This window comes from Tupaia chinensis, unplaced genomic scaffold, assembly GCF_000334495.1.
Source record: "Tupaia chinensis unplaced genomic scaffold, TupChi_1.0 Scaffold000065_1, whole genome shotgun sequence".
Taxonomy (NCBI): Eukaryota; Metazoa; Chordata; class Mammalia; order Scandentia; family Tupaiidae; genus Tupaia; species Tupaia belangeri.
Window position 1 is genome coordinate 4,586,560 of NW_006159523.1, and position 27,946 is coordinate 4,614,505.

The following is a 27,946-nucleotide window of genomic DNA, read 5'->3' on the forward strand; positions in this document are numbered from 1 at the left end:
GGTTTTTGGTATAGGGTGCATGTGCTCACCAGAAAAACAGAGACAGACAGAGAGACCGAAAGCGAGAAATCACCGCCCCCAGGAGAGACGGCCACACCGCAATCCCTTCTCCTCCATTCTTCTCTCGGGATCTTGGGCATGCACACACACACACGCCCAGTGTGAATTTAAGCCACTGGGTCCAGGACTTGGACTGTGGTGGACTACCTTTCTTTTATTTTTCCACTAATGAGAGAAACACAGTGAGACAGAGGTAGAACCCTCAACAGGTTTTCTACACAGCGGTCAATACCCAGCCCTAGCCCGTCTCAGTTCACAGGCATGTGCAAGCCCAGTACACTCAGGGAGTTCTCTAAGGTGAAGCTAGAACTTCCCTATGGAGGTCATCTCTGAAAGCATTGTGTTTTACTGCTGGAGCACTCACCAGCCCCATCAGACCTATTTCCATGGGTTGTATATTCAGTTTCTTGATAGCATCTTTTGAAGCACACAAGTTTTTAATTTTGAGGAAGACCAATTTATCAATTTTTTACATTTTGTTATTTGTATTGATATTTTGGTGCTTAAGTGTTTAATACCATTTTCTATCATTTGGATCTTAAAAAATACTTGACTTGATAACAATGTTGAGTCATAAAGTTTTTGAAAAAACATAGCTCCATTGTTATCCTGTTTTAGATATTATTTTGGGGAAGTCTGATGACAGTCTTACCATTTGGCTTTTTCATGACAGCCTTTTAGATCTTAATCTTCAAAATCTAATCGTTTTGTTTGCAAATCTCAAAATTGAACACTCTGGGTTACTTTTTTTCAAGTACCAGTCAGTAATCCCTTTCAAATGTACTTTGGGATCTCTTGTTACTGCTAGGAAGACTGCTTAGATTATGGTTTTAACAGGTTCTCAGTTTTCTTTCATCATTTTGTCTCTGTTCTTCAAGGACCTGGATACAAATGCTATTCCTTTTTATTCTGTCTTCCATTTCCACTACTTTATCTCTAACTTAAAAAATTCTTCTCTGTCTTGCTTTCATTCATTTTCTTATCTTTCTTTCATGTCCCTTACTAAACTTGTATTTGAGTCTATTCTCCCTTGGACACACCTTGGACACACACATATTCCTGATTTCTGAATTAACTGTTCTCTATTTTCTAAGAGAAAATATTTCTTTTCTCTCTGCTTGTCCACTTTTGTTCTTAGATCCTCATTTTTTTACTACCCTAAAACGCTCATTTGAACGTCTTTAAGTCTGCTTGGAATGTTGTCTGTTTCCTTTGATTTTTGGAGGGAGACTATTCCACAGTAGATGTGTATTTTCTGTTTTCTCATTTTGAGGAATTATAACTCAATATGAATATGTTCATTTTTTCCTATTTGTTTTCTTATCAGGTTGGGGTACATACGCTCACCAGAGATAGAGAGAGAGAGAGAGAGGTGAGAAATCATCCCCCAGGGGGATGGCCACACTGCAATACTCTTTCCTCTGGTCTCCTCCTTGAATTTTGGGCACGCATGTGCACATGTGTCGTACATGATTTCCAAGCCACTTGGTCCTGGACTCAGACCGCACAGCCAGGCATGTAGGATCCAGCATCCTAACCTCCATGCCACCTGCTGGTCCACACGTGCTCTGACGTAGGTTCTAAGTGCTAGTTGTAGACTCACCAGAAGCCACACTGCCAGGTCCCGTCTTCTCTTGTCCCCATAGTTTTTTCTCATTCTGCCTTTGCTTGAAATGAAGCCCCGAAGTGAGGTGTGGTTGAGTGAAGTAAGAGAGAGGCTTAATGGCATTTGGTGACTATTTTTTTATTTACACTCCCCCCTCCCAGTGACTTAAGATAAGGGTTTATCACACTCAGGAGTTGCTTAAGGAGCAAAAATTCTCACAGAAGAGGCTTTGGATCAGTAGTTCACGATCTGCCTACACCTCAGGATTACCTGGTGAGTTTTAAGTACACATTTCAACTTCAACCCTCAGATATGCTTTTTAAGTGGGTCAGGATGAAGCCTAAAGCTCTGTATAAAAGAAAACCTGATGGTTGGCCCAGCTGAGAAACACAGAGGGGGAAAATCTCTGTCCTGATGCATTCTGGTGACTTCTGGGACAGACACACCCCAGCAAGCTGTACTTGCTCACCGCGTCTGTTGGCGAGGATTACAAAGCAGCCCCTAGGCATATAGGCAGGACTCGAATCCATCAGTGGTCTCTTTTTCAGGCTTAGAACATCACGAACAGAGGGCTTCAGAAGTGGTCACTGCTTGGAACTCCTATTCGTTCTGGTTTGTCCTGCTACCAGAACCTGTCAAGATCGATCTACATAGCCGGGGCCAGCAGGTGGTGTAGTGGTAAGGCACTGAGTCTCACATGGCCAACAGTGGTTCAAGTCCCAGACATGGCAGCTTGAAAATCACACTGGGTGCATGTGCGTACAAGCCCCAAATCCCGGGAGAAAGAAGGAGAGACTGTAGAATGGCCATCCTCCTGGGGGTGGGGAGGGGTGGTGCAGTGATTTCTCACTTCTCTACTCTCTGTCTCTCTCTGGAGAAAGCATGCACCCTATGGCAAAATCCTTTAAAAAAAAAAATAAAAAAGTAAGGACCAGTAGATGAAGTAATGATTACTCACTGGACTCCCAGGTAGTTGACTGTGGTTCACGTCCTGGACCCAGCAACTTAAAACTCATGCTAGGTATGTGTGTATACATGCCTCAAATTCCCAAAAAAAGTGGAGGAGAAGTAATTATGGCATGGCTATCCCCTCCTGGGGAGTGATTTCTTGCTTTCTGTCTCTGTATCTCTCATGAGGGGAGTCACCCTATGGCAAAAATCTCTCTCTCAAAAAAAAAAAAAAAAAAAAAAACTAAACAACCAGATACCTTCCAATACTCTACCTCTTACTCTCAAAGAATGAGGCAGAGATCTTTTGGGGGAGAGAGAGCAGTGCAAGGAAAGAATGGAAATTCTGTTCCTCTTCATAGTGTTTTTACAAACCCCAGACTTTTTTGCTAGGTTTAAAAAATTTACCAGCTGATTTTGATGTGATAATCCTGGCTAAGAACTACTTCTTGAAAATTTTGAAAAACAAACACTTTAAAAAGCAGAGATGGGCCAAGTGAGATACCCAGAACTATCATTAGACTCACATTCCCTCTTCTTTGGAAATCCATTTGTCTCAGCCACAGTACCTGGCCCCTTGAGGTGTTAGTTTTCAGCAGTGCTTCCACACTGGAATCAGGAGGAGGGAGCCTCGGTAAGCATGCAGAGTCCCAGGCTCTCTCTCTAAAGTCTAAGTGCATAGAACTGAGAGAAGAGCCAAGAACCTACTTCTTTGAGAAGTACTCTAGACTCTAAAGACAGACTGTGAAAAAACACAGTTTTAGTCCACAATGGCTCTCAAAACATCAAAGTTTAATAAAATAGATCTCTTTACAAAAAAAAAAAAAAAGTGTAGGCAATTTAGCTCTTCAAAATGCCAGAAATATTTGTCTCTGCCAAACAGCACCAGTTGTCATGATCAATCGATCACGCTCTTCTAAATTTTCTGTTCCATTTTAGTCCCTTTGATATTTACTGATATTCTGTCTGAGTCACTCAAACTTATGGTCTGTAATGTGACTAATACTCCGGGGATATCTAATAAATACAAACAAGCAATTACCATGAATTTCATTTGCAAGTACACCCCCCCTTCTCCGATTCCTGCCCCTAAAACTACCTTGTACTGCTCCAACCAGGGATAAAAACAGACCTAAGTCCCCACCCCTAAGAGAGAGAGTGATAACTGTCCTTTAAGGGCCCATTTTGGCTTTGTTAATTAGACTGACTTCATTGGGAGAAGCTGTCTGGTCATCAAATGCAAGTACAGCTGCTTGGTGGACAGGGAGTCATTAATTAGTCCACAATGGTCAGGGGAGTCTTGGTGACTGCCAAGATTTCAGAAAGAAACAGAAGGATGACAGTACCTCTGGCAGTGTCGTATCCACTCTGGTGACCCATGGAGAATATCTGTCCCCTCCTTTACCCATCTGTTGATGACAACCAAATTATCTGAAACTCTTCTGGGCTTTCCATCAATAAAATTCCCAATTCTATGCAAAAAGAGGTGAGATGAGAAGTCCACACCAGTAGGATCTTGATTAGAATATCCGTCAGTCCATTCAAAGAAACAAATTTTGCCCTTATCTTTATGAATAAGATAAAAATCACAATCAACTTCTTAGCAGCCAGTAGTACACCATATTTTCCACACTTGTCTATAGTTTTTGAGCTGCTGGTGAAAAGCAAAAGAATAAATCTAGAGGGTAAACTTCATAAGCTTGTTGATTTGAATCCTAGGAATTTTCATAAAATAGGTCTCAGGTTTTCAGAAGATGAAGATATTTCTAAAAGTCATCTAATTTAAATCAGATTCCCCTCTCTTATTTAGTTACCAAATATTGAGTTGTTGGAAAAGTCATGACATATTTTTGCATAGAAAAAATACATCACAACTTTTCCAACAACCCAGTATGTTCATGCTACCACTCTTAGCAGATAAATATATGTTATTTTGAGGGTATGATATTTAACAGACAGCACAAAGTAATTAAAAACTGTTAGACTGGCTTTAGAAGACAAGATTCAGAATAAAGAAAAACTCTCAAGAAAGAAAGTCAAAACTTGGTCTTTTGCTCTGTCCAAAAATGTGTGGTTCTAACCATTCTCCTGAAGCTTCCAAGTACAAGCTCAACCTGGAGCATGACCTAACCCATTTAACTCATAAAACCTTATATTCAAGCTCCTTTGTAAGTTGTATAACCACATACAGAACTCTTAACAATACTTCATTATTTTAAAAACTAAAAAAAAAAAAAAGGGAACAACTACATCTTTGTAAGATTTGTATTATGAACGGAAGGAATCAAATTTTCAAATTGAACCAAAGTTTCAATACCGCCTGAGGTGATTTATGAAATGTACTGTTATGTATATTACACAACATAGCATGAGCCTAAATTATGTCGACCAACCTTATCATCTGTGTCCCTTATACACTTTTTTTTTTTTTTTAAGGGAGTTTTTTTGCTATAGGGCTCTTGCACTTGCTGGAGAGACTGACAGAGACGCTCGCCAGACAGAGAGACAGAAAGCGAGAAATCACCCCCCAGGGGGGATGGTCACGCTGCAATCCCTTCTCCTCCATCCTCCTCTCAGGATCTTGGGCTTGCACACACACGCGCCCGGCGGGAGTTCAAAGCCACCAGGTCTGGGACCCGAACCACGGTCGACTATGTGGGAGTCCAGCGACACAGCCATTACGCTAACTGCTGGTTCCCGTCCCTTATGCACTCTTGAACCTACTTCTTACTTAGAAGAAATAACTACTGTTATTTTCATTAGTTAAACAGCATTAGAATGGAAATCTCCTTGAAGGTAAAGTTATATTGAGCTTGTTTGCTTGCTTGCTTCCATCCTTCCTTTTTTAAGGTTTAGCCATAGGGTACATGTGCTCACCAGAGAGGGACAGTGAGAAGGAATGTGAGAAATCCCCCCCCCCAGGGGTGATGGCCACACTACAATCCTCTCTCCTCTGTTCTCCTCCTGGGATGCTGGGCACACATATGCACATGTGGCTGACATGGTTTTCAAGCCACTACATCCGGGACTCAACTGTGGCCAGCCATGTGGAAGTCCAGCCACTACATCCGGGACTCAACTGTGACCAGCCATGTGGAAGTCCAGCACTATAATCACTGTGCCACCTGCTGGCCCCACATGTAGCCGCTTTTTCAATGTCCTACAGGATCTGGCAAGGTGACTCGCACTTTCTCAGGAGATCTGTTGTACAGAACCATGTAAACTGAGACAAACCACAACCAGAACACCTGCAGGAAGCTTCTCACAAGCATCCTTTCCTAAAAACCTTGGCATTCTAAACCTCATGTAATCTAGGTAAGTTTGTCTCAGTAACTGTCAGCACTAGTCAACTCCTTCTACTCTGACCCATCAAACCAATCACATAATATCTGCACATGTTTCTCAATGAAAACTATTTCTCAATAAAATATATCATTTCTTTTTTAAAAAAATTAGGTAGCTAAAAACAACAACAAAAACCTTCCATTGTTTAGGTTGTGCAATGAGGACATGGAGAAGTATTATTAACCCTTTATGAAGCAGTCTGGTGGGATCATTAGAAAAAGTACTGTTTTCTTGACTTCTAATAAGTAACACACAAAAATGTGGTTGAAAAGGGAGCTACTCAATTTCACCCCTACCCCTGGTAATCCTATCTGCCTGAGGCAACCAACCCTTAGCTTTTCTTTCTGACTCAAGAGTCACAACTAATGGGTCAGTTGCTACACGATGCTGGAGATGTAGCTATTACAATGGTAGGAAAACAATGACACTGGAAATTACCTTCTTGTAAAAGTTTCTTACTTCTGTCCTTTTTTTGTTTTCTGCTTTACTCTCATAAAATAAAAGCAGGATACTTGCTCTTCCTCGTTCACCCAACCCCTTACTTCAGTCTTCTGTGCCATGTACGTATTTAGCATGCTCCACCCTCCTTCCGCGGCCTCCGGAGCCTCGCTAGCTCTCGCCTCACAGCACCGATTTTCCAAAACGCAGTTGACTCTAAACAGGCAGGTCTATTTGGACCATGGAGACTTTTGCCTAAATGCCTTTAGCTGACACTGCCAGCTTTAGCTTGTACCACTCACAATAGCAGTGTCTTCTTTCAGTGGCTCAATTCGTCTCTTAATCTGTCCACGTTGTATTACTAGCAATAATCCGGTTCAGGCAGCTCTTCCCTTCCCAATGTAGAGGCTTCGTTTGAAAATTGTTCAAGAGAAAAACTGAGGTTGGTGACCTGCATGGGGTGATCAGGTCAACAGCGCAGACAGTGGTACCCAATCTGGGAGTCATCGGAATCCCTATGGGATAACCTCACGTGACAGCTGCAATCGGTCGGCCCTCCTCAAACATCTAAACATGAAAATACAGTCTTCCCAATACCTGGTGAGCTCCTTCAGCGGTTCTCTTCCTATCCTCCCTGGCATCAAGGATACTCAGTAACTGCTTCCTGCCTGTCTCTAGAGAATGAAAAATAGAACTGCCCTTTTAAAAGCAAATCCTCAGAAGTGAATAAAGAATGACTGTTATCTACTGGCGATGCCAGCACTGTTCATCTATTACTCATGAACTCACAAGACTTGGCTAGATTTAGAAATGGCTTTATCTTACTCAAAGACTCCTACAACTTGAATCCATCTATTAATTTGGTTCTACAGATTCAATGTTAAACTCTAGGTGAACAGAGGATCCTTGTTAAAAAAATATTAAAACTGCACTCAAATTTTGCCTAGTTAGACTTATGAAAGAAAAAAAAAACCACAATATTACAACATAACCTAAAAGTCTCCACAGAGTAAGAAATCAATTTTATAGCATTCATAATTAAAAGAAAAATACATGTCTAGAGCTACTCTTCTGGTACTTAGAAATGAACATAAAAACAAGAATTCCTTAATCATCTTAAAACACTGCATTTTTGGTCAGGAGAATAATATAGCACTAGTCAATTTCAATATGGCAATCCCATTTTCTTCCAATTCCATTATTTCTTTATAATTATTCTAGTAGAAATTCATTATGACTTGCATTTCTATATTAAGGATGTGTGTGCATATATATATGTTTATGCATTATATATATATTTATGCATTTTACATATATATGGATATATATCTCCATCCTCAATATAGAAATGTATATCTATATCTATGTATACATATATATATATAATTATGTTATAGATATAAATATCTAGAACAAAGCAAAGGGAAAAGAAACAGAGTATTAGAAATGTTGTGGGTAATGGTTACTGTGAGCTCTACACACACAAACACACACACAGAAAAATGCGTTGAGAAATATGCTTAAGGTTTGTACACCTTATTGAAAAACAGTTGTCTTGATTTATGTCAATTTTTTTTTTAAGGTTTTTGTCATAGGGTGTTTGTGCTCACCATAGAAAGAAACAGAGACAAGGAAAGTGAGAACACCCCCAAGAGGGAAGGCCACACTGCAATCCCTTCCCCTCCCTTTTCCTCCTGGAGGAGGGCATGCATGCACTCACACACACCCAGTATGATTTTCAAGCCACAAGTCCAGACTATAGCCACAGTTGGCCAAGAGGGAGTCCAACACCTTAAACACCATGCCACCTGCTGTCCCCAGTAATAAGAATTTTTTTAAGAAAAAAGAAGAAAAACAATTCGAAGCCAGGAGTGAAGGCAGTATTTGAAATTGCTTAAATTTTCTATTGTTCATTAAATGAGTATTTGTTGAATATCTTCCTTTCTTCCAGACATGGTATTGGGGATAAAGCTATAATTAAGACACAGTGATTATCTTCATAGAGTTAATTATCTAATAGGAGAGGGAGGTAGGTAAGAAACTGCAACAGTGTACAATGAGAGCTATGACAGGAACAAGTGTGGGGCCGTGGGAGCACACAGGGGGTATCTAACTTAGTGCAGGAGAGCCAGAGGTATTAGCCTGCTCCAACACACACAATATCACATATACTAAAACAATAAGATCTATTATCATTTTCTTCTCTGCACATCTGTAAGTATAAAAATGTCATTGTGACATATGTACAAGCTAGATCCTTCATATTGTCTCTAAAGTAATGTCTCTCCCTCAAAATAAACAGCAGAGGTAAAAATGATTCAGGACTCCGACCTACGAAGCATTTCAGTAAGATGTACAAGGGCTCCGAAGCAAATGAATGTTCCAGAGTAAGTTACTAGCCACTGTTACCTAAAGCTGTCTGAAAGAGAGCTCTGCATGGAGTAAGTTACTAGCCACTGTTACCTAAAGCTATCTGAAAGATAGCAATTCTTCGTTGAGTAATATAGACTTCCACTTCAAGTGTGAACTAACCCTCCATCCAGACAAGTTCTTCTCATGCTTAGTAATATAAGTTATTTAGAAAAATCCTGTCTGTGCAAACATAACCAATTTTCTTAAATACGAGGAGAAACCTGTGTAAAGATAGGAAAATCCATCTCTGTCACCAAAAGTCTCAAGTATGTGAATGCAGGAACAGAGAATCATAAAGATAATTAAGCCAAGAAGAAGACTATAAATTCTGGCCAGGTAGCAATGCAGTAGTACATTTCTTTTTTTTTTTTTTTTTTTTTTTTTTTTTTAGTTTTTGTCATAGGGCTCATGCACTCAACAGAGAAGAGGGCGACACAGTGAGAAATCACCCCCCCGGGGGGATGACCATACCACAGTCCCTTCTCCTCTATTCTCCTCGCAGGCTCTTGGGCACGCATGCACAGGTGCCCAGGACTCAATGGGCGGTGGGCCATGTGGGAATCCAGCTGCCTTAACCACCACGCCACCTGCTGACCCCTGCCAAAGTACACTTCTGTCACCCTTGTTCTACACCCACAGCTGCATGATGCATGTTTGTGTACAATGTAACCTACTTCTCTCCAGAAAACAGTGCAGTTCATAAAGTATTCATAGGATGCCCCTGGTTCCATGCCCTACAAAATGGTTAGAGAAGTGGCTGGCAAAACCACTTTCTTCACAAATCTAGGACAGACAAATAATCAGGAAGTTTACACCAAAGGTCTCAGGTCAAAAGACAAGAATGCTAATGAAGGGGCATTGTACAGACGCAGATGAATATACAGACAAGCACAATTTTTTACCTGTCAGCCTTCATCAGCAGGTTAGGAGGCAGTTCCAGGAGCTGGTTGTGCTGCACATCCAAGACCTCCACTGACGTTCTTTCTAGCCGTTCAGGGAGCCTTGCCAACTGGTTGTACCCAGCCAGCAGTTTCCGGAGACTGCTATTACAAAATAAGCTGTACGAAAAGGGACAGAAGACAGAAGCCAACTTACTTAGGGTTAACTTGGGATAAAGATTTAAAAATGAGTAAGAGTAGGAGACTTCTTAAAATTATCTTTCCAAAAACCAAAATTCATTTGGACCAACTACAAATTCATTTGAATATATGCTCAAACTTGGAGTTGTTTATATTTCAATATTTTTCTATATTTTAGAAAGAACAAGGAGGGTAAGAAAAATCTATGCAAAGGGGTATTGAGCAAAAAAGATCTACTCAGTACAAAAACAAGCGTCACAGAATAGACACTGAAGAGATCAGTCTAGTCTTGGTAGATTCACAAGGAAAGCTTTCAAAGGCTGCCTGCTTCTCCAAGGGAGGACTGGTGTCCTGTACTGCCCTAGAAAGCAGGATGTCTTACCCACAATAGATTCTGAATAAATACAGCTGAGAAAAAAAAGGAGCAACAAAAACAAAGGATTCCTCCATCCTTTTACAAATATCAACTGAGAAAAATGTTACATTTTTCTTCTACTGCATTTCACAATCATACTTGCTTTTCCATTTTCCTCCCTCCCTGTTGATGTTTGTTTTCTCTTCTGTTCAACTCTAGTCTAAGTAGAGACTCCTTCCTGAAGAAAGTAGAACACTCTTAACCCACTATTTGCTTGTGAACCTGACACGACTGTTAAGAAGCTTGGCTGAGTTCCTTCTATGGGTATCAGAACTGTAAGGAATAAGAAATACTTGTTCATCTAACTTAAATCTGCATTAGCAGTACTTCAGACTTCTCCAGTTGTAGAGAATAAAATAGGCCCAAGGTTTGGGAACCAGCAGTTAGCGTAATGGCTATGTCGCTGGACTCCCACGTAGTCGACCGCGGTTCGCGTCCTGGACCTGGTGGCTTAAAACTCACGCCGGGCGCGTGTGCGTGCGTGCCCAAGATCCCGAGAGGAGAATGGAGAAGGGATTGCGGCATGACCATCCCCCCTGGGGGGTGATTTCTCGCTTTCTGTCTCTAATGTCTCTCTCTGTCTGTCTGGCGAGCGCATGCGCCCTATAGTGAAAATCTCTCCAAAAAAAAAAAAATAGGCCCAAGGTTTAAACCAGACTCCTGGGGGCTGTGGAAACATGAGGCTGCCAATGCATGATAATCATTCTAGAGTAAGAATTCATGTTACACTGCTTCAGAGAATTAGGCTTCCTCGTGCACCTTCTGTGGTCCACCATTCTGACCTCATTTACTGATCCCACAATTTCTTTTTAATTAACTGTTTTTAATTGACCAAATACTGTATATATTTATAAAATGCAATATGATGTTCTGTTAAATGTAGAGTGGAATGGCTAAATCAAGCTAATTAAATATATACATTACCTCACATACCATCATTTTTTTGTGATGAGAACATTTAAAACCTAATCTCTTAGCAATTTTCAAGAATATAATACATTGTTGTTAACTACTGTCACTGTGCTATTCTTCCTAAATGAAATTTTGTTTCCTTCAGATCACAATTCTTAAAAATCACCATACATTATTATACACTTTAATCACTTTAAATACTCCAACTAGATACTTTGCTTATAAAGATGCTGGCAACCTGCCTCAACCCAGTGACACCACAGGCCACCACTAAAGATATCTGACTTTGCAGATTTAGATATGAGTGTGATAAAACAGACCATCCAGGCCAGGCAGATTATCCATGCAGATACAGCTCAGGGCAGCCTCTGTAACTGCGAATTCAATCCAGTAATTCAGCATTTGTTATATATATTATGTAATTAATATATATATATGTATATGTATATATATATATATATAGAAAATTTTGCTACAGGTCATGTGTGATCATCAGAAAATATTATACATATTCTTTATCCTTTAACACATGGATAATTGAAAGATGGGTGACAAAAAATGTTTTTCTTTTTTCCAAATAAAAAAGATTTGATTAACTGTAGGATAAATATTAAATTCCAAGTATTGCATTTAGTCAATTCTTTTGAAAACCATCCAAGTATTAAAATAATTTTTCTTTGAATAATTTTCACTTGTAAATAGTTTGCTTTGTCAAACCCTCCACATACCTTACGTAGAGTGTGAAGATGAAATAAATGTTAATGAGTCACTGTCTTGCCTGAATATTACATTGATAATATAGGGCTCACACAAAGTTTGCAACTAACCACCATAAATGAGAAAACAATTCATACTGTTTTTGTCTCACATGTTAACACACACACACACACACACACACACATACACACACAGTTTAAAATCTTTGACAATAGAGCATTTGGGATTTGCTATGAAGAAGCATTTGTTTAGATTCCTAAAAAGCTTTTACTGTTTTACTGATGTAGAGAAAAATCTAAGATTAATTTATTTGGGGAAAAATTGGATAAAATACCAGTTAGCTGATAGTTATTTGTACGTGTGTGTGTGTGAGAGAGAGAGATATCCTTGTGTTAGCTTACAGTGGAAAAGAGGCCTTAGACACTAATGCACTATGTGTTAGATTGAGAATGGTAGGGGAGAAGAGGAGTGAAGATAGGAAGAAAGGCATAATCAAAAAATTTTTTCAACAAATTACCCCCCTTCCCCCAAAAAAGTAGCCTGTTCTGATTTCCACAGGTTCTCTTTCTAAAAGGGTCAGGCACAAGGGAAGACGGACACACAGAGGGGGACACACATACATCTTTTGTAATGGTGTAGGCTGTACTAGCTCACCTAAGTGCTCAGTCAACATTTTAGTGCAGAAAGCATTTTCAAAGGACCTAATTTACAGGTGTACTGTAGGGCTGATGAACAAAATGAAATTAACTGAGCTTTTCAGGGACTGAAAATGTCAATCAGATTTCTTTTCTGAGAGCTATATTCTAAGATCAAAAATACAATGTGAGCCACAGATGTATTTTAAAATTCTCTAGTAGCTGCATTTTTAAAAAGTAAAATGAAAGAAGTCAATTAATAGTATATTTTATTTGAGCTAGTATATTCAAAATATTATTATTTTAATTTTGCTATACAGGCACATGCATTCACTAGAGAGAGGAGTGGGAAGAGAAAATGAGAAAGCACCATCCTTAGGGGGATTGTCATGACCCAACCCTTTCTCCATTCTCCTCTTGAAATTTAGGGCACATATGCTCAAGTGCCCAGCTTGTTTTTTTAAGATTCTAGGTCCAGGACTCAAAATCCATGTGGGATCCTAGCGGCCCTAATCACCATGCCACCAGTTGTCCCCAAAATATTATTTTATTTTTTGAGAGGTTTGTGCTATAGGGTGCCTGCGCTCGCCAGAAAGACAGACAGAGACAGAGAGACAGAAGGAAGGAAATCACCGCCTAGGTCAATGGCACGCTGCAGTCCCTTCTCCTTCATTCTCCTCTCAGGATCTTGGACATGTATGCACGTGTGCCCAGCATGAGTTCAAGCCACCAGGTCCAGGACTCAAACCATAGTCGACTGCGTGGGAATCCAGTGACGTAGCCATTACGCCACCTGCTGGTCCCCCAAAATATTATTTTAACACGTAATTCACATACACTAATATGACCATCTTGTATCCAATGTATATGCTACACTTGTACACTTTATGGCCAGGACTAGTCCCATTTCTTGTCCTCAATAGGTAGCTGGTTAATAATCAGCGGCTACCACATTGGATAGCCCCGCTAACACGCTGTTAGCCTTACCAAACAAGTAATCGCCTATGTCGCTGGACTCCCATGTAGTTTACCATGGTTTGAATCCTGTAGCCAGTGGCTTAAACTCTTGCCAGTCATGTGTACGTGCGTGCCCAAGATCCCGAAAGGAGAATGGAGGAGAAGGGACTATGGCGTGGCCATCCCCCTGAGGGGTTATTTCTTGCTTTCTGTCTCTCTGTCTTCCTGATGAGTGCAAGTGCTCTTTAGCAAAAACCTCAAAAAAAAAAAAAAAAAAAAAAAGGGAAAAATTTTTAAAAAAAACAAAATCCAAAAAAAAAAAAAAAAAAAAAGAAGTGAAAAATTGTTGAAAGAATCAAGATTCCAGAGATGAACCAATCATACTGTTTACAGAGTCTTTAAACATTGTTATTGCTTTAAAATTTTCCTACAGTTGGGGCCAGCAGGATATAGCACTGGACTCCCATGTGGTTGACAGCAGTTCAAATCCTGAACTGGTGGCTTGAAACTCACATTGGATGTGTGTTTATGTGTGCCCAAAATTCCAAGAAGTTAATGGAGGATAAGGGATTGTGGTGTGGCCATACCCTTGTGTGTGTGGGGGTGTTGTTTTCTGTCTCTCTGGTGAGCACATGCACCCTATAGCAAAACCCTCTCAAAAAATAAACAAACAAACAAACAAACAAAACACTTCCAACAACCACTGCGTACATATGGCTTTCAGAAGTCTGGCTGAGAGCCAAAGCCTGACTCTATTCCACAAAGAAGGTATGAAAGGTTTTAAAACAAATTCTCTTCGGGGTTCATCATATTAATGACAAGTTAAACACTGAATCAGCAACTTGTGTGTGTGTGTACTGCTCATCTAGTTTGAGATTCTCTCCGTTGATATGTAATACTTACCGGGCAGGAAGTTCACATATTTGATTATGGCCAATATCTAAAACTTCTAGCTTCTGGCTTTCACAAACCCACTCAGGCACACTTTCTAAGCGGTTCCTAAAAATTAAAAAATAAATAAATAAATGAGATACCAAAGAGCAATGAGTATAAAGAAATCAAGGACATATGCCTTCATGTTAGAAGCACAATAAATTGTGATAAAGAAAAAAGTAAAAATAAGAGAGGACATAGTTACATCATCTGAATCATCTCTACAGTCTGTGAACGAAGAGTTTAGTCCAAAGCCTATACGCACACTCCAGTTTAGGGAGACAATGTCTCATACTGGAAAACAAATACACACATATTTCCAACAGCGTCAAGTGGCACTCTAACACACTGCTAGCACACTGATACTTTACTTTTCCAATATAAAGGTTTATTCTTAACATGAAAATACTTACCAACTCTACTTGGCATCACAAAAATAGTCATAGATAAATAGGAAGAGAAGCTTTTTAAAAATGATAGCAGTAAGAGCTAGCAGGTAGCATGGTGGTTAAGGCATTAGATTCCCAATGATTGCCCAGGGTTCGAGTCCCAGACCTAGTGGCTTGAAAATCATGCTACCTATGTGTAAGTGCATGCTCAAAAATCCCATAAGGAGAACAAAGGAGAAGGGACTGCAGTGTGGCCATCCCCCCTGGGGGGTGATTTCTCACTTTCTCTCTCAATGTCTCTCTCTCCAGTAAGCACACATGTCCTAAGGAAGAGGAAGAGGAAGGGGAAGAGGAAGAGGAAGAAGAAGAAAAAGAAGAAGAAGAAAAGAAAAGGAAAAAAATCTTAAAAAAAAAGATACCACTGAAAAGGTGCACTGACAGTTAAGATTCAGACTTTATTATAAGAAAACACTTACTTGGGCATTAAGATGGTAATTATAATTACCAGAAACAAGTAAACTAAACAAATGGTGACTTTAATTATTAAATGAGTTTGCCATTACTTAGACAAATCTACTATATTTGAATGCCTCCCTAGTCATACATGGTTAGCCTTTTACTTGTTTTAAATAGTGGAAATGACAGGCATGGAGAATATAAAATGGTACGCATGACTGCAATTCTTTACGCACAGATGAACAATTCTATTTAAATTCTCTGATGCTTGGAACAAGGACTATGAAGACCATAAGATGTTACAGCAGAAGTGAAAACAGTCGTGAGGTTTGAGGGGTTGAATTTTGTGAGACTTAAAAATGATGCTTTTAAATTTTGCTACTATATTGACTTTTCAGTAAGCATACAAAAACAGAAGTCACAGTCTATTCAGTGTCTACACAGGCATACATAGTTCTGTTTTCAAGGCCTGAAGAGTGACAGATGCAATTTTTTACTTTGGTAGTCCCAAAACATCTGAACAAGCTGGAGTGAAGACAGGCCCTGCCATGTTGTTGCAGGTAGTGTGGCACTCTGCAATGCTGGAGGCCACATGGAAAACCCATGATTTGGATCCTGGGTCAACCTGAGCATGCCAGGGGTATGTAGGTACATATGCACCCTTGATGCTGGCTGGTGGAAAAGTCAGGTGGGGGGCTGCAACAGAGGAGGCCCTGTCGAGGCAGGCTGTGTCCCTCTCTCTTTTGAACAACAAATACACTAAAAAAGAGAATGAAAATATTTCTCAGTAAAAGATCGATTTCAAAAACTTTAAACCCCTCTAAGTAAAACTCAGAACTTCATCCTCAGGAACTTTAAGGATCTTGCAAACCCTATGAGGGACAACAGTTTGGGAAGGGGATGAGGTAGAGCATGTTACAGTCAAGATTCTAGATGTGAGAGTTACAAAATGAAGATGAATATTATCTAAGCGACGGAATTCAGGGACAAACATAACACAAGAGTTTTCAATCAGTCTCATTCAGGAGTTTTAATGGATACCATTTGCCAATTATATTCTATAAATAAAAGGAAAATAGATTCTCGCTATGGTGGACTCTGAAATAAATCTGTTCAAGACATTTATATCCACTCATGTATGCAAACCCCACTCCTATACTGTTCTTAATTGAATGGTGACAATAACAACCTTCAGGATCAATAGAGAAAAGATGGGAATGTCTGATTTCAAGTTCATTCAGAAAAATTGTCTGATGTGTACTTATGTAGGAAATGCATGAAACACTACTCAGAGAATCTCATAATTTTTAATTTATAAATTTATACTGAGTGATAATTGTACTAATTAAAAAAAAAAAATATTAACACATTCTTAAATAATTATGATTGAGGACACTACTAAAGTAATTGAGACTCTGTACTTCTATAACAAAACATAAAATTCTGTATATAACAAATCATACTTGTTATGAGTTACATTATGGTTTGTCCCCCAAAGTTTCATGTTTTGGAATGTGAGGCTGGAAGATGGTGAGGCCTAGTGGGTGGTAATTGGTTCGTGGTGATTGTGTCATGGAGACAACACTCATGAATAGCTTAATGGTGTCTCCTGAGGCCCAGGGGTTTTAGATCTCATAAGAGGAGGTTAGTTCTTTAGAGAGCTGGTTGGTATAAAAGACAGAGATCTCAGAAGTGTGTTCTCTCTCTCTCTCTCTCTCTGCATATGCCTGTCATCCTCTGTACTTCTATTTCTGTGTAGTCCTAGTCCGTTAGACTTTCCAGCCACCAGAATCATGAATTTCAAAACTTCTACTTCTTTACAGTTCACCCAGTTCAAGTATTTCTATTAGCAAGGTAGTAATGAACTAACCATGATTACAAAGTACGGTGATTATTATCAAACATATCAGAGTTTATACACTGAGTTAACAATTATCACCTTGAAAGGGAAATAGACTTCCAAGTGTTCAGAAAATAGGGGTATTTCCTCTGAAATTACCTTCAAAATGAATTTCAATTACAGTGTGTTAAAAATATTAACATGTGAGACCAGTGGGGGTGTGGTGCTGGACCTCTACATGGCCGGCCAGCCATGGTTGGAGTCCTGGACCCGGTTGCTAGAAAATCACTCTGGACAAGAGTGCGTGTATGCCAAAACTCCTGAAAGGAGAATGGAGAAAGGATTGTGATGTGGCCATCCTCCCTGGAGTTGTGGGGTAATTTCTCACTTTCCCTCTCTCTGGCAAGCACCCTATGGCAAAAACCTCAAAAAGAATTTTTAAAAAATAGCAATTTTTAAGTGTAATTTGTGTCAATACTTGCTGTAGATAGAGTTGTACTTTTGTGGCCTCAGGAAAAGGTCTACTGTCATACTGGTGGGAACCAGAATAAATATGATACACTGCAAAAGCTATTAATCATTTGCATAAAAGTTTTTGCATAAGAAGTCAGCTTATTCAAAATTAAGCAGGTTGTACAGAGGTCCTATTTCGACAGGCTCACTCACTATTTTCTGAGGGTTCTTAGCAAGAAGATACATATATAAAATAACAAAGGTGGGGAGATCAAAATAAATACAGCATTTAAAAATATAAAATTACATCATTTCAGGGACAGACACCAAAGACATAGTTAATATAATTAAAGGGTTATTGAATGTCAAACTATGACTCCAACTCATTAATCTTTAAAACCCAAAATGCAGTATTCAAATTAGTGTCCAAAATAATACCATGATTCTTCTGATTTAAACTACAGTTGTACAACTGTAGTATTTTAATCCATAGACAGTAATATATATTTTTAGAGCTTAAATAGAAACTATTAAATCTAATTTTTCATACATACATTCAACACAAAAAAGATATGCTTATGCATAAGATCAGACAGAATTATCTAAAAAAATTTTCAAGTAGACTGGAGGGCACGCCGAGATAACTTCATACCTTGAAACATCCATGTAGGATAGATAATTTGGAACTGGATAAACATCAAGTTGAACAAGTTCTAGAAAGGGGACAAAAACACAAAACATTACTATCCAAGTGACACAGAGACTCTTTTTGTATGTAGAACATCATGACTATGCTTTATTCTCCATTGTTTGTTTAATTTAGGAAGTACAATATCTCCATTTGTTCAATTGTGAAACTACAGGAAAGTGAAGAGAAGTAATTTAATCACAAGATCTTATCCAGAGATCAAAATAAATCACTTATTCTACTTTCCTCTTTCCTCTCCATTTACTGTGGTTTTCCTCTTGTTATGCATGTTAAATTATTTCTGGAAGACTAACCAAATGAATACCATCTTTTTAACATTCAGAGTTCTTCCATTAAACCAAATGTGCCTTATCTTTTGGCATTTATCACCTACTGAAATGGCACTCCAGAGGGTCACAAATGACTTCCTCTACTGAAATCTGAAAACGTCCCACAAAATTTTATGAAATGTGATACTACTGTCCATCTAGAGTCTGTTTCTCAGAGTAGTTTCTAAACATCCTTTTCTTCACGAGAGATTTACCAAGTAGTCCACAGGTCTGGCTGGTCACTCTGGCCCCAGGGGGGCTGTGAGTAGCCTGTAAGTCAGCTCTCTCCTCTCTTCCTCTTACCTTACCCTCTAGGTTTCTGGTACAGCCACTGAGAAATGAGTCTCAAATCAGTATCTGCACTCTGATATAAGGTCCCATGAGCTCACACAAAATCCACGACAATAACTTGGATTGGCAGGGTGGGGAATTATCTCACTCTTCTCCCATAAACACATTCTGTACAGTAATTCCACAAAAACGATCTTAAAGTATCGCTTCCATTACACAGCTCCTCCACTTAAGAACTGGTCCTCTGGGGACCAGCAGATGGTGTCATGGTAACATCACTGGACTCCCACGTAGTAGACTGCAGTTTCAGTCCCAGAACTGGTGACTTAAAACTCATGCTGGGCACATGTATGTGCATGCCCAAAATCCAGAAAGGAAAATTAAGGAGAAAGAATTGTGGCCTGGCCATCCCTCCTTTGGAGTGATTTCTCACTTTCTGTCTTCGGTGAGCACACATGCCCTATTGCAAAAATTTCTCTCTCAAAGAAAAAAAAAAAGAACTGGTCATCTTAGTTGACTGTAGTAAGTTCAATGCTTTACTATCTGACTCAGCCATGCATCCCATAATTACTTTTATGGGTTCTGAATTCCCTGTCTTCTCCAAACTGCCAAACAAGCCACATCCGGCTCCTTTCGTCACACTCTGCTCCCCCGACTATCCCAATAGTATAACCCCCGAAGCTCAGCCAGTGATTACACTGAGACTCGCCCCTATTGAGATATACCTTGTTTTCCTACCGAGATGACGATGAGCACATTTTTAAGAAATCTCTTATTTTTAGAATTCATGAGCTACGCTATGCATAAAGTAAGTGCTAGATAAATATTTGTTCAACTTGCAGTAGCAAATACTTGTTTCTTATTCACTCTGTTCATTGTAGGGGATTGAGATCTTCACTTATCAAACATATGCCCATATTACCGTGCCTTTTTTGGACCTGTCGTGCTTTTCAAATTCTCGGGAATAGATCTCCCTAACTGATTAAGACTCTTACTTTATGGTATGGCTGTGGGTATATAACTCTGATTTATTTTAAGATGAGCTCCTTTGTTAGTGAAATATGAAGCTGGAGATCCTCAGTAAAGTCCACAATGGGCTTTCATTTCAATCCCCAGCATTAAATTAAGGTTCTAGATTTGTTATCTTAATGAGGTAGCACAAGAAAGAGTTAATTCTTTCCCCTCACTTTAAGAATCATCTGGAAAGTTGTAATAACTTATCTAAGAAAAAACAAGTTTGGAAAAAATGAAATCTTTCCTTTGATTCCTTTAAGTATCAAACTAGCTTTCTTCTTCCGTGACTTTCATCTTAGCAAAATCTGACACTTACTTTACTAAATAAATGAGAAAAGAAAAAGCAGAGAAGCAAAGGTGATGATTTTGAGTAAATTCTTAGAACCAAAAGAGAAGCTTTGATGTGGTCTGTGTTACATACCATTACAAGAAGCATAGAGGGCTTTTAGGAAATAGCCACAGATGTTCAGTGTCACCAGCTGATTCCTTTCACAGTGTAAAACCTCAATGTTGTTGAAGATCACAGCATCCAGGTCCCCAAGTTTGTTGTCTCGCAGGTCGAGCTGAGTGACGTGCTGTACAAAGTCCACTTCATCTGCTATTAGCCTCCTAATTACGTTCAACCTGGAAGGGAAAAGAGACCATAGGGACTGTAATGGACTGCAATGCTGTCAATCAATGGCTGCGTCCTAATAGGACAACAACAAGAAAGGACTCAAGTTACACTGTGTTTCTGTTCTCCACGATTTCGTTAATCTCAGCATCTGACCTGCCTCGAATGCCTGGATTCTCTGACTCTTTTTAGCTATAATTCCTTGAGGTTTTAACCTTCACAATATATTCTGAAGCACAAGTTAGACCACTAAGGCAGAAAGAGGAACAAGCACATTGATTTTAGCTTAAATCATTTCAAGAGGGAAAAAAGTTCACTGATACACTTACTTGTAAAGAGCTAGGCTGTAAACAACTGACGCCATACTAGAAAGAACATTAGAAACACAATTCCAAAAATGCCATTAGACACGTTATAACTACATAGGATACTGAAGGAAGGAAAGGGGATGGGTGAGCAGGCAGAGGGGCAGGTGTGAAGGACAGGATTAAACGGTGAACAGGGAAACTGTAACGACCAGGAGTCACACCACGAAGGGGATCACAGAGACAGGAATGCATGAACATGGATTCTCGAACCTCAGAACCAGGACTGACCACCAAATCTATCTCCTTCTTTAAAACGTTGCTTAGAAGAGCCAAGCACAGAAAAAACTGAAATGTGGCATCTAGTATTCACTGAGTAACCATAGGACTAAGGACAACCATGGGGATCAACAGCTCTAGGATATAGCAAGGCACAGGGGGAAACTAGCAGCCCACTCTCTAGCCCAGATAACTAGTAGTGAACTGAAGGCTTCTGTGGATGAGCAGCCAGGAAATAAGTTGTAATGGGGACTAGGAACCATACCACAAGGACACGTTTAGCTGCAAAGGGGAGAAAAATAGATGAAAACCTCATTCCAACTTTGTAGACTGTGCCTAATTCCTTTATAAACGAACAGGGGCCAGCAGACTGTTAACCACTTGCTAGCATGGTGGTTAAGGCACTGGACTCCCACATGGCTGACTGCGGTTTGTGTCTCAGACCCAGTGGCTCGAAAATCACTACCAGGCATATGTGTGTGCATGCCCAAAATTCCAAGAGGAAAATGGAGAAGGGGGACTGCAGCATGGCCATTCCCTTGGAGGTGTAACCTCTAACTTTCCCTTTCTCTGTCTCTCCCTCTCTCTCTGGTGACCACTATGAAAAAAACTTAAAACGAACACACACCAACAACTTCCTACTTCTCATTAGAAAGCCGACAAAGTGCTCAGACCATGCACTTGATCAGAAGAGCATTAATATTAAGGATGGAGTTCAGGGAAAAGCCAAAGGCCCTCTGCAGGGAATTTCTGCTCTTTTAAAAAATTAAAACTATGACAAATGAATTATTAAGAGCAATATCATAAAGCCACTGAAATACAAGGATGAGTGACAGCAAAGAGCTGGGATTCTTCAAACAACAGGCAAACACAGCATATGGCCTCTTCAAATGTCCCCAAGAGGATTTTTTTTTGGCTCCTTCTCTTTTTTTATTCCAGGTTGTAAGATTAAAAAACTGGCCTCGACCCAACAATCTCCCTTTATCCAAATGTTCACTAGATCACGAGAATGTGTGCTCTGACTGAAAAAGAAAAAAAAAAAACAAAGCTCATCTTGGACACAGCAGACTGCAGGAATTGAAAAAATGTCCCATGTTCTCCCAAACGACACTTTAAGTAACCTTCAAAATGGCATTATCATCTTCATTTGAAGCTACACATAAACACAATGTCATTATATTAGTACTAAAAGAATATTACAAGTGTAAATTTAATGAGGATAAAAAAGAAAATCTGTATAACAGAAAAGTTAACATTCCTATTATTTAAATAAAATTGCCAACTCTAAACATAATTCAAATATTTTAGGCTGACACAGTAATATACTAATTTGGGAAAAACTTCTTAAGAGGCAAAATGTGGTTTCAATGCCCTTTCCATAATCCCTTCAGCTACCACGCCATTTTATTTATTTCATAAATGCATTCGAGCAGTGCCTCGTGTAGGAGGGCAGGACTGGTAGCCCAAGCTGGCCACTCGCACTGGGTCGATGTGGCCCTGAGCAGCCCCGCAACGTCACTGAGTTAACCTGTGAACCGGGGTAACACCTTCCTTGTCCTGCAAAGCACCTGAAGAGATCAAATGAATAATACAAGTGCTGGGACACTGCAACCTGGAAAGGGCTGTGGTGAGGGTGCTGCTGACCTATGGCTTTGTAGTGATCGAAGACGAATAAAATAAGGTGTTTGTCAACAGGTTTCATAGCTTAGTGAGGAGAATCAGATAAGCTTTAAAACATAAATTTTAAGAACTTTAAGCATAGGATAAGTGACAAAAATGAGGTATAAAGTATGGACAATGGGCAAAAAAAATGCTGAGGAGAAGGGACCAACTCATGTGAGTCCCAAGGGTTGGGAGAATTTAGTAGAAAACGGGGTAAGAAAGGCAGTCTACAAGAAAAGGCAGGATGGCTTCTGGACTGAAGAGAAGACTATAAGGACAGTTTCCTGCCTAAACTTATGTGCTCCTCAGGATGACAGGGCAAGTGAGAGTAGTGAGAAAGTGGCTACAAAGGTCAACACTTGGGGATAAAGGAAAAATAAGAGCAGCCCTGAAGTTACTTTTGGTGAAGGGCCTACTCTCTCCGTTTCTAACCCATTACGGACTGACCACTGTGCACCAGTACATGCCTCAATGGCCTGTGACCCCCCATACGAACATGACAACACCTAAGACAGTTAATGCCTTGTATGATAAGCTGAGCTTACTTAAAAACTCCTGGATACGGTGACAGTGTCAAGTCACTGCGTGTTTCTAAATCATCAGACTCAATTTCAGGACATATCTCATTCTGGAGAAGTCATGATAGTCAGCTTGCTAGCACAGGTTGGAGGACCACGCTGGAGAGCTCTGAGACAGATCCTCCCACTCAAGGGGCTCACACGCTACTGGGCTGAATGCAGAGACGAAAACTGACTACCTTGGACGAGAAAATTCAAGGGTCCTAGCAAGACTGTGCTTATGTGAGAGGCTGCATGATAGAAGTAAATAGCTTGACTAGAAGACAATAGTAGTGGGACCAGCAGTTAGTGTAATGGCCATGTTGCTGGACTCCCATGTAGTCGACCGTGGTTCGAGTCCTGGACCCGGTGGCTTAGAACTTACACCGGGCATGTGTGCATGAGTGCCCAAGATCCCAAGAGGAGAATGGAGAAGGGACTGTGGTGTAGCCATCGCCCCTGGGGGGTGATTTCTCGCTTTCTGTCTTTCTGTCTCTCTGTCTCTCTCTGTCTGGTGAGCACACACGCACTATAGCCAAAACCTCTCAAAAAAAAAAGACAAAAAGAAGACAACAGAAGTATCAAGAAGAAAAAGGAAGAAATGAAAGAAGGGACACAATCTGGTGGTGGCAGGCTGGAAACAGAGCCAAAAGTCTGTGTCTAGATAACCAGTGAGGCAGTGCTGGTGCCAGCCAAAACAGGAATCCAAGGGCGACAACTGGTTGAGTAAGGAAAGCAGCTGGACTGCTTCACAGGTATTCGATTAACTGTGTCAACATGGGAAACCAAGGAGAAATCACCCAAGGAGCAGCTGAAGTGAAACTGGTCCCAAGAAGAGAAAGAAGGGCAAGGGAAAGATTAGGGAGTAATTAATATCAAAATAAAGGGACAGAGATGAAGCCCAAATATAAAGGCAACCACCTAGGCAGAAAACATGAATAGGAAATGACTGAGAAGAGAGAAGGGACAGAGCAGATAGGAAGGGGAGGAGGAATTATTAATGATGCCATAGAAGAAATAATGTCAGACTCCAAGAACATCAATATAAGGTGAAGGGTAAGATTAAAAGAAAAATGGGATCAGCAGATAGTATAATGGTTATGTCGCTGGACTCCCACATAGTCGACTGTGGTTCGAGTCCCAGACCCAGAAGCTTAAAATTCATGCCTGGTGCCTGTGTGTGCGTGTGCCCAAAATCCTAAGAGGAGAAGAGAGGATCAGGGATTGTGGCATGGCCATCCCCACCCTCCACCAGAGGGTGATTTCTCACTTTCAGTCTTTGTCTCTCTCTCTCTCTCTCTCCGGCGAGCACACATGCCCTGTAGCACAAATCTCTCTTTAAAAAAAAAGAAAAAGAAAGACGATCCCCTTCAATCTGGTGAAACATTTCTATTTGAAGGAAATTCAATCCATAACACTAGCCATTGCTTAGAGAAACTAAGTGAATCTCCCTTAAATTACCCTACTAGTTGTAATTTAAAGAATGAAGTCAGAATTAAAAGCAAATCTGACCAGATATCCCTTCCTCAGGTCAACGACCTAGAGGGAAACGATTACATATCATGGTCATTCGACATTTACAGAGTACATAATTCACTCTGTATTTAGATATTTCATAGCTGACATCACCTAAAAAGAATGACTCAAGTTACAACTAGAAATCTGAAGAATTTTTAAACACTTACTAAGAAATACTACTTTTGGCCATATTAGATTGATATGAGTTGTAAACTAAAGGAAAATGATGTCTTCTTACATGTGTCAGGAAACTTGGAAATCATCTCATACACGTTACCTGAGGAAAATGAAATGCATCGCTCTTGGCTCTAACAAAGTTCCATTACTGGATGGTGGAGCAAAAAAGGGCCTAAAGTCTAGAATATGAATAATACAAGTGCTGGGACATTGCAACCTGGAAAGGGCTGTGGTGAGGGTGCTGCTGACCTATGGCTTTGTAGTGATCGAAGACGAATAAAATAAGGTGTTTGTCAACAGGTTTCATAGCTTAGTGAGGAGAATCAGATAAGCTTTAAAACATAAATTTTAAGAACTTTAAGCATAGGATAAGTGACAAAAATGAGGTATAAATCCAACTGACTCAGAGACAAGTCAGTAAGAATTTAGAAAGAAAGCTAATAAGACAAATTGTTTAGCTCCCAATCTTGTCACATTTCAAAAACTTCCCAAAGTCAGATAAATTATAACCATTTGTACTCTCCAAATTAAGTATTCTAGATTTGCAAATTGCTAACAGTTCCCTAGGTGGAACATGTCTGAATACTTTTGTTTGAGGAAAGATAAAGTCAAGCGACTCTCTTTATGGGAATATATGTAAAGAGATAAGCCAAACTTGGGACAATCAGATGGTGTAATGATTATGTTGCTGAACTCCCACATAGTCTGGCGGTACGAGTCCCAGACCTGTGGCTTAAAAGCACTCACACCGGGCACGTGTGATTGACTGCCCAAAATCCAAAGAGGAGAATGGAGGAAAAGGGACTGCAGTGTGGCCATCCTCTCTGGGGCATGATTTCTCACTTTCTATATGTCTGTTTCTCTCTGTCTCTCCGGGAGCATACATGCCCTATAGCAAAAATCTCTCTTAAAAAAAAAAAAAGAGAGAGAGTGAGTGATAAGCTAAACTATACAAATGGAGAAAAATAGGGAACAAAAGATGATACCACCTTTTACTGACGGACAAGCCCAAGTAACAGTCTGGGGTGATCAAAAGAGAGGAAAGTGGATGGTGAAGCAAAGAATCATGTTTGACAGAGAGATACAGAGATGTCAAGACTGACAGCTGAGCAGGTTCCATGAGTGGAGAGAATCCTCAATCAGGTAATGGTAACAGAACAGGACGCTTGCTGGGAGTGCCAAGTACTCAATTCTCTCCACAAGTCTGTAAAGTAGGTTCTATTACTTACTGCAATGTAAGGATGAGAACACAGAGGCACAGAGACATTAGAAATCGTGCCCAAGTTTTCTGTTGTTGTTGTTCAAAGGTGCAACTTGTCAGACAGGGACAGAGAGACAGAGAGAGGAGGAGAGGAGAGGAGAGGACAAAGCACCCCTCATGAGGAATGGCCGTGTTGCAATGTCTCTTTTTCCATATCTCCTTTCTTTCAGAATTCTGGAAATGCATGCACATGTGTCCAGTGTGTGACTAAGCTAGAGGGTCTACAATCTTATGGTTAGTCATGTGAGTTCCACTGCTCTGACCATCAGGCCACAGAGCTGGTCCAATCTTCCATAAGGTTTAACATGGCAACTATGTGGCCATTGACTCCTGGCTAATGAGAGAAACAGTTGGGTAAAAAAAAAGTATTAAATTGCATAAGTTAGTATGAAGGGTAAGCTATCTATGTTGCTTTATAGAAACTTAGGCCCAGAACAAGCTCTTGTTTTTTCTTAAAAGCAAAACAAAACAAAACAACAACAACAAAAAACAGACAGACATTTAGAGCACCTTCTTCCTTGTGTACTAATTCTCTGAGCATTAGAAATGAAAACTTAACCTACCTTACTAACGGGTACTAACTAAGCATCTACCAAGAACAAGCACTGTGTGAGCAGTTTCCAGCTGGGGTTTAGTGTGAGCAGGACACAAACCATAGGTTCCATGTCCTTGCAAAGGGTGAGGTGCAGGTTCAAGCCAAACTCTGGTCTGATGAGATTATGAGCTTCATAATTTTGTGGGAAACTAAGAGTAGAGCCACCCACGTGGACATACAGAAAATTAAAATAAATAAGTAAAATAAATAAATTTAACCTAGTGGACACAAGAAGCCAAGGAAGGAAAAAATTAAGAAAGGAGAGATGTTCAGTGATAACAAATGCCTCAGATAGGCCACAGAAAAGAAGGTCTAAGAGAACATATATACTGTCAATTATATCATTTTCTTTTTTAAAAAAAAATTTCATTTATTATTTAAATTTTTTTTAAAAATTTGACCAGAGAGAGACAGAAAGAGAGTGAGCGGGCGAGAAAGTGAGAAAGCAGACTTTCAGTTTCTGGGACTCAAACCATGGTCAGCCATGCGAGAGTCCAGCACCCCAACCACCACACCATATGTTAGCCCCAATTATATAATTTTCATTCACTATATGTAGCTCTCTGACTCAGTGGTCCTACCTATGCACACGAATTAGAATGGCTTTGAATTTGCAAAACAAAGCAAAACCTTCAAGACACATGGTCATTCATTAACGAAAATCTTTCTCTTTTTTTTTTCTAAATCAAGTTTCAAGTAAGAATAAATCCTATAAACTATTAATTATTATTCTTCCCTCTAGGCAGAAACGGGAAAATGGGACCTACTTCATCTAATCAGCCTGTTCACCTTGGCTAATCTCACCAAAAGGGCTATCACCTACCCTTCACATATAAGCCGACCATGCAAATAGGACATATTTCTCAACAGTGGTTACCTTAGATCCACATGTTTAATGTGAGGCATTTTTCTTAAAGCCTGTAGCCGAAGGGTCTCCATGCAGTTTCCAGACATACAAAGCTTATCCACGGCAGTCAGTTTCTCCAACACCTCTGGAATGTCAGTGAATTCGTTGAATGAAAGACCAAGATAACTAAGCTGATGCATGTTCTCCAACTCAGC

General features: G+C 39.9%; 1 protein-coding gene across 1 annotated transcript in view; it reads right to left on the reverse strand.

Moving 5' to 3' along the window:
• Positions 1 to 27,946, reverse strand: part of PHLPP1 (PH domain and leucine rich repeat protein phosphatase 1) — a gene marked incomplete at its 5' end in the record, with an annotated part of 251,315 nt that overhangs the window by 41,726 nt on the left and 181,643 nt on the right. Inside the window, 5 exons of the mRNA XM_006141843.2 lie at positions 9,712 to 9,867; positions 14,428 to 14,523; positions 18,248 to 18,308; positions 20,339 to 20,541; positions 27,762 to 27,946. Of these exons, the coding sequence (XP_006141905.1) occupies positions 9,712 to 9,867; positions 14,428 to 14,523; positions 18,248 to 18,308; positions 20,339 to 20,541; positions 27,762 to 27,946 (701 nt within the window). The remainder of the gene's footprint in view (positions 1 to 9,711; positions 9,868 to 14,427; positions 14,524 to 18,247; positions 18,309 to 20,338; positions 20,542 to 27,761) is intronic.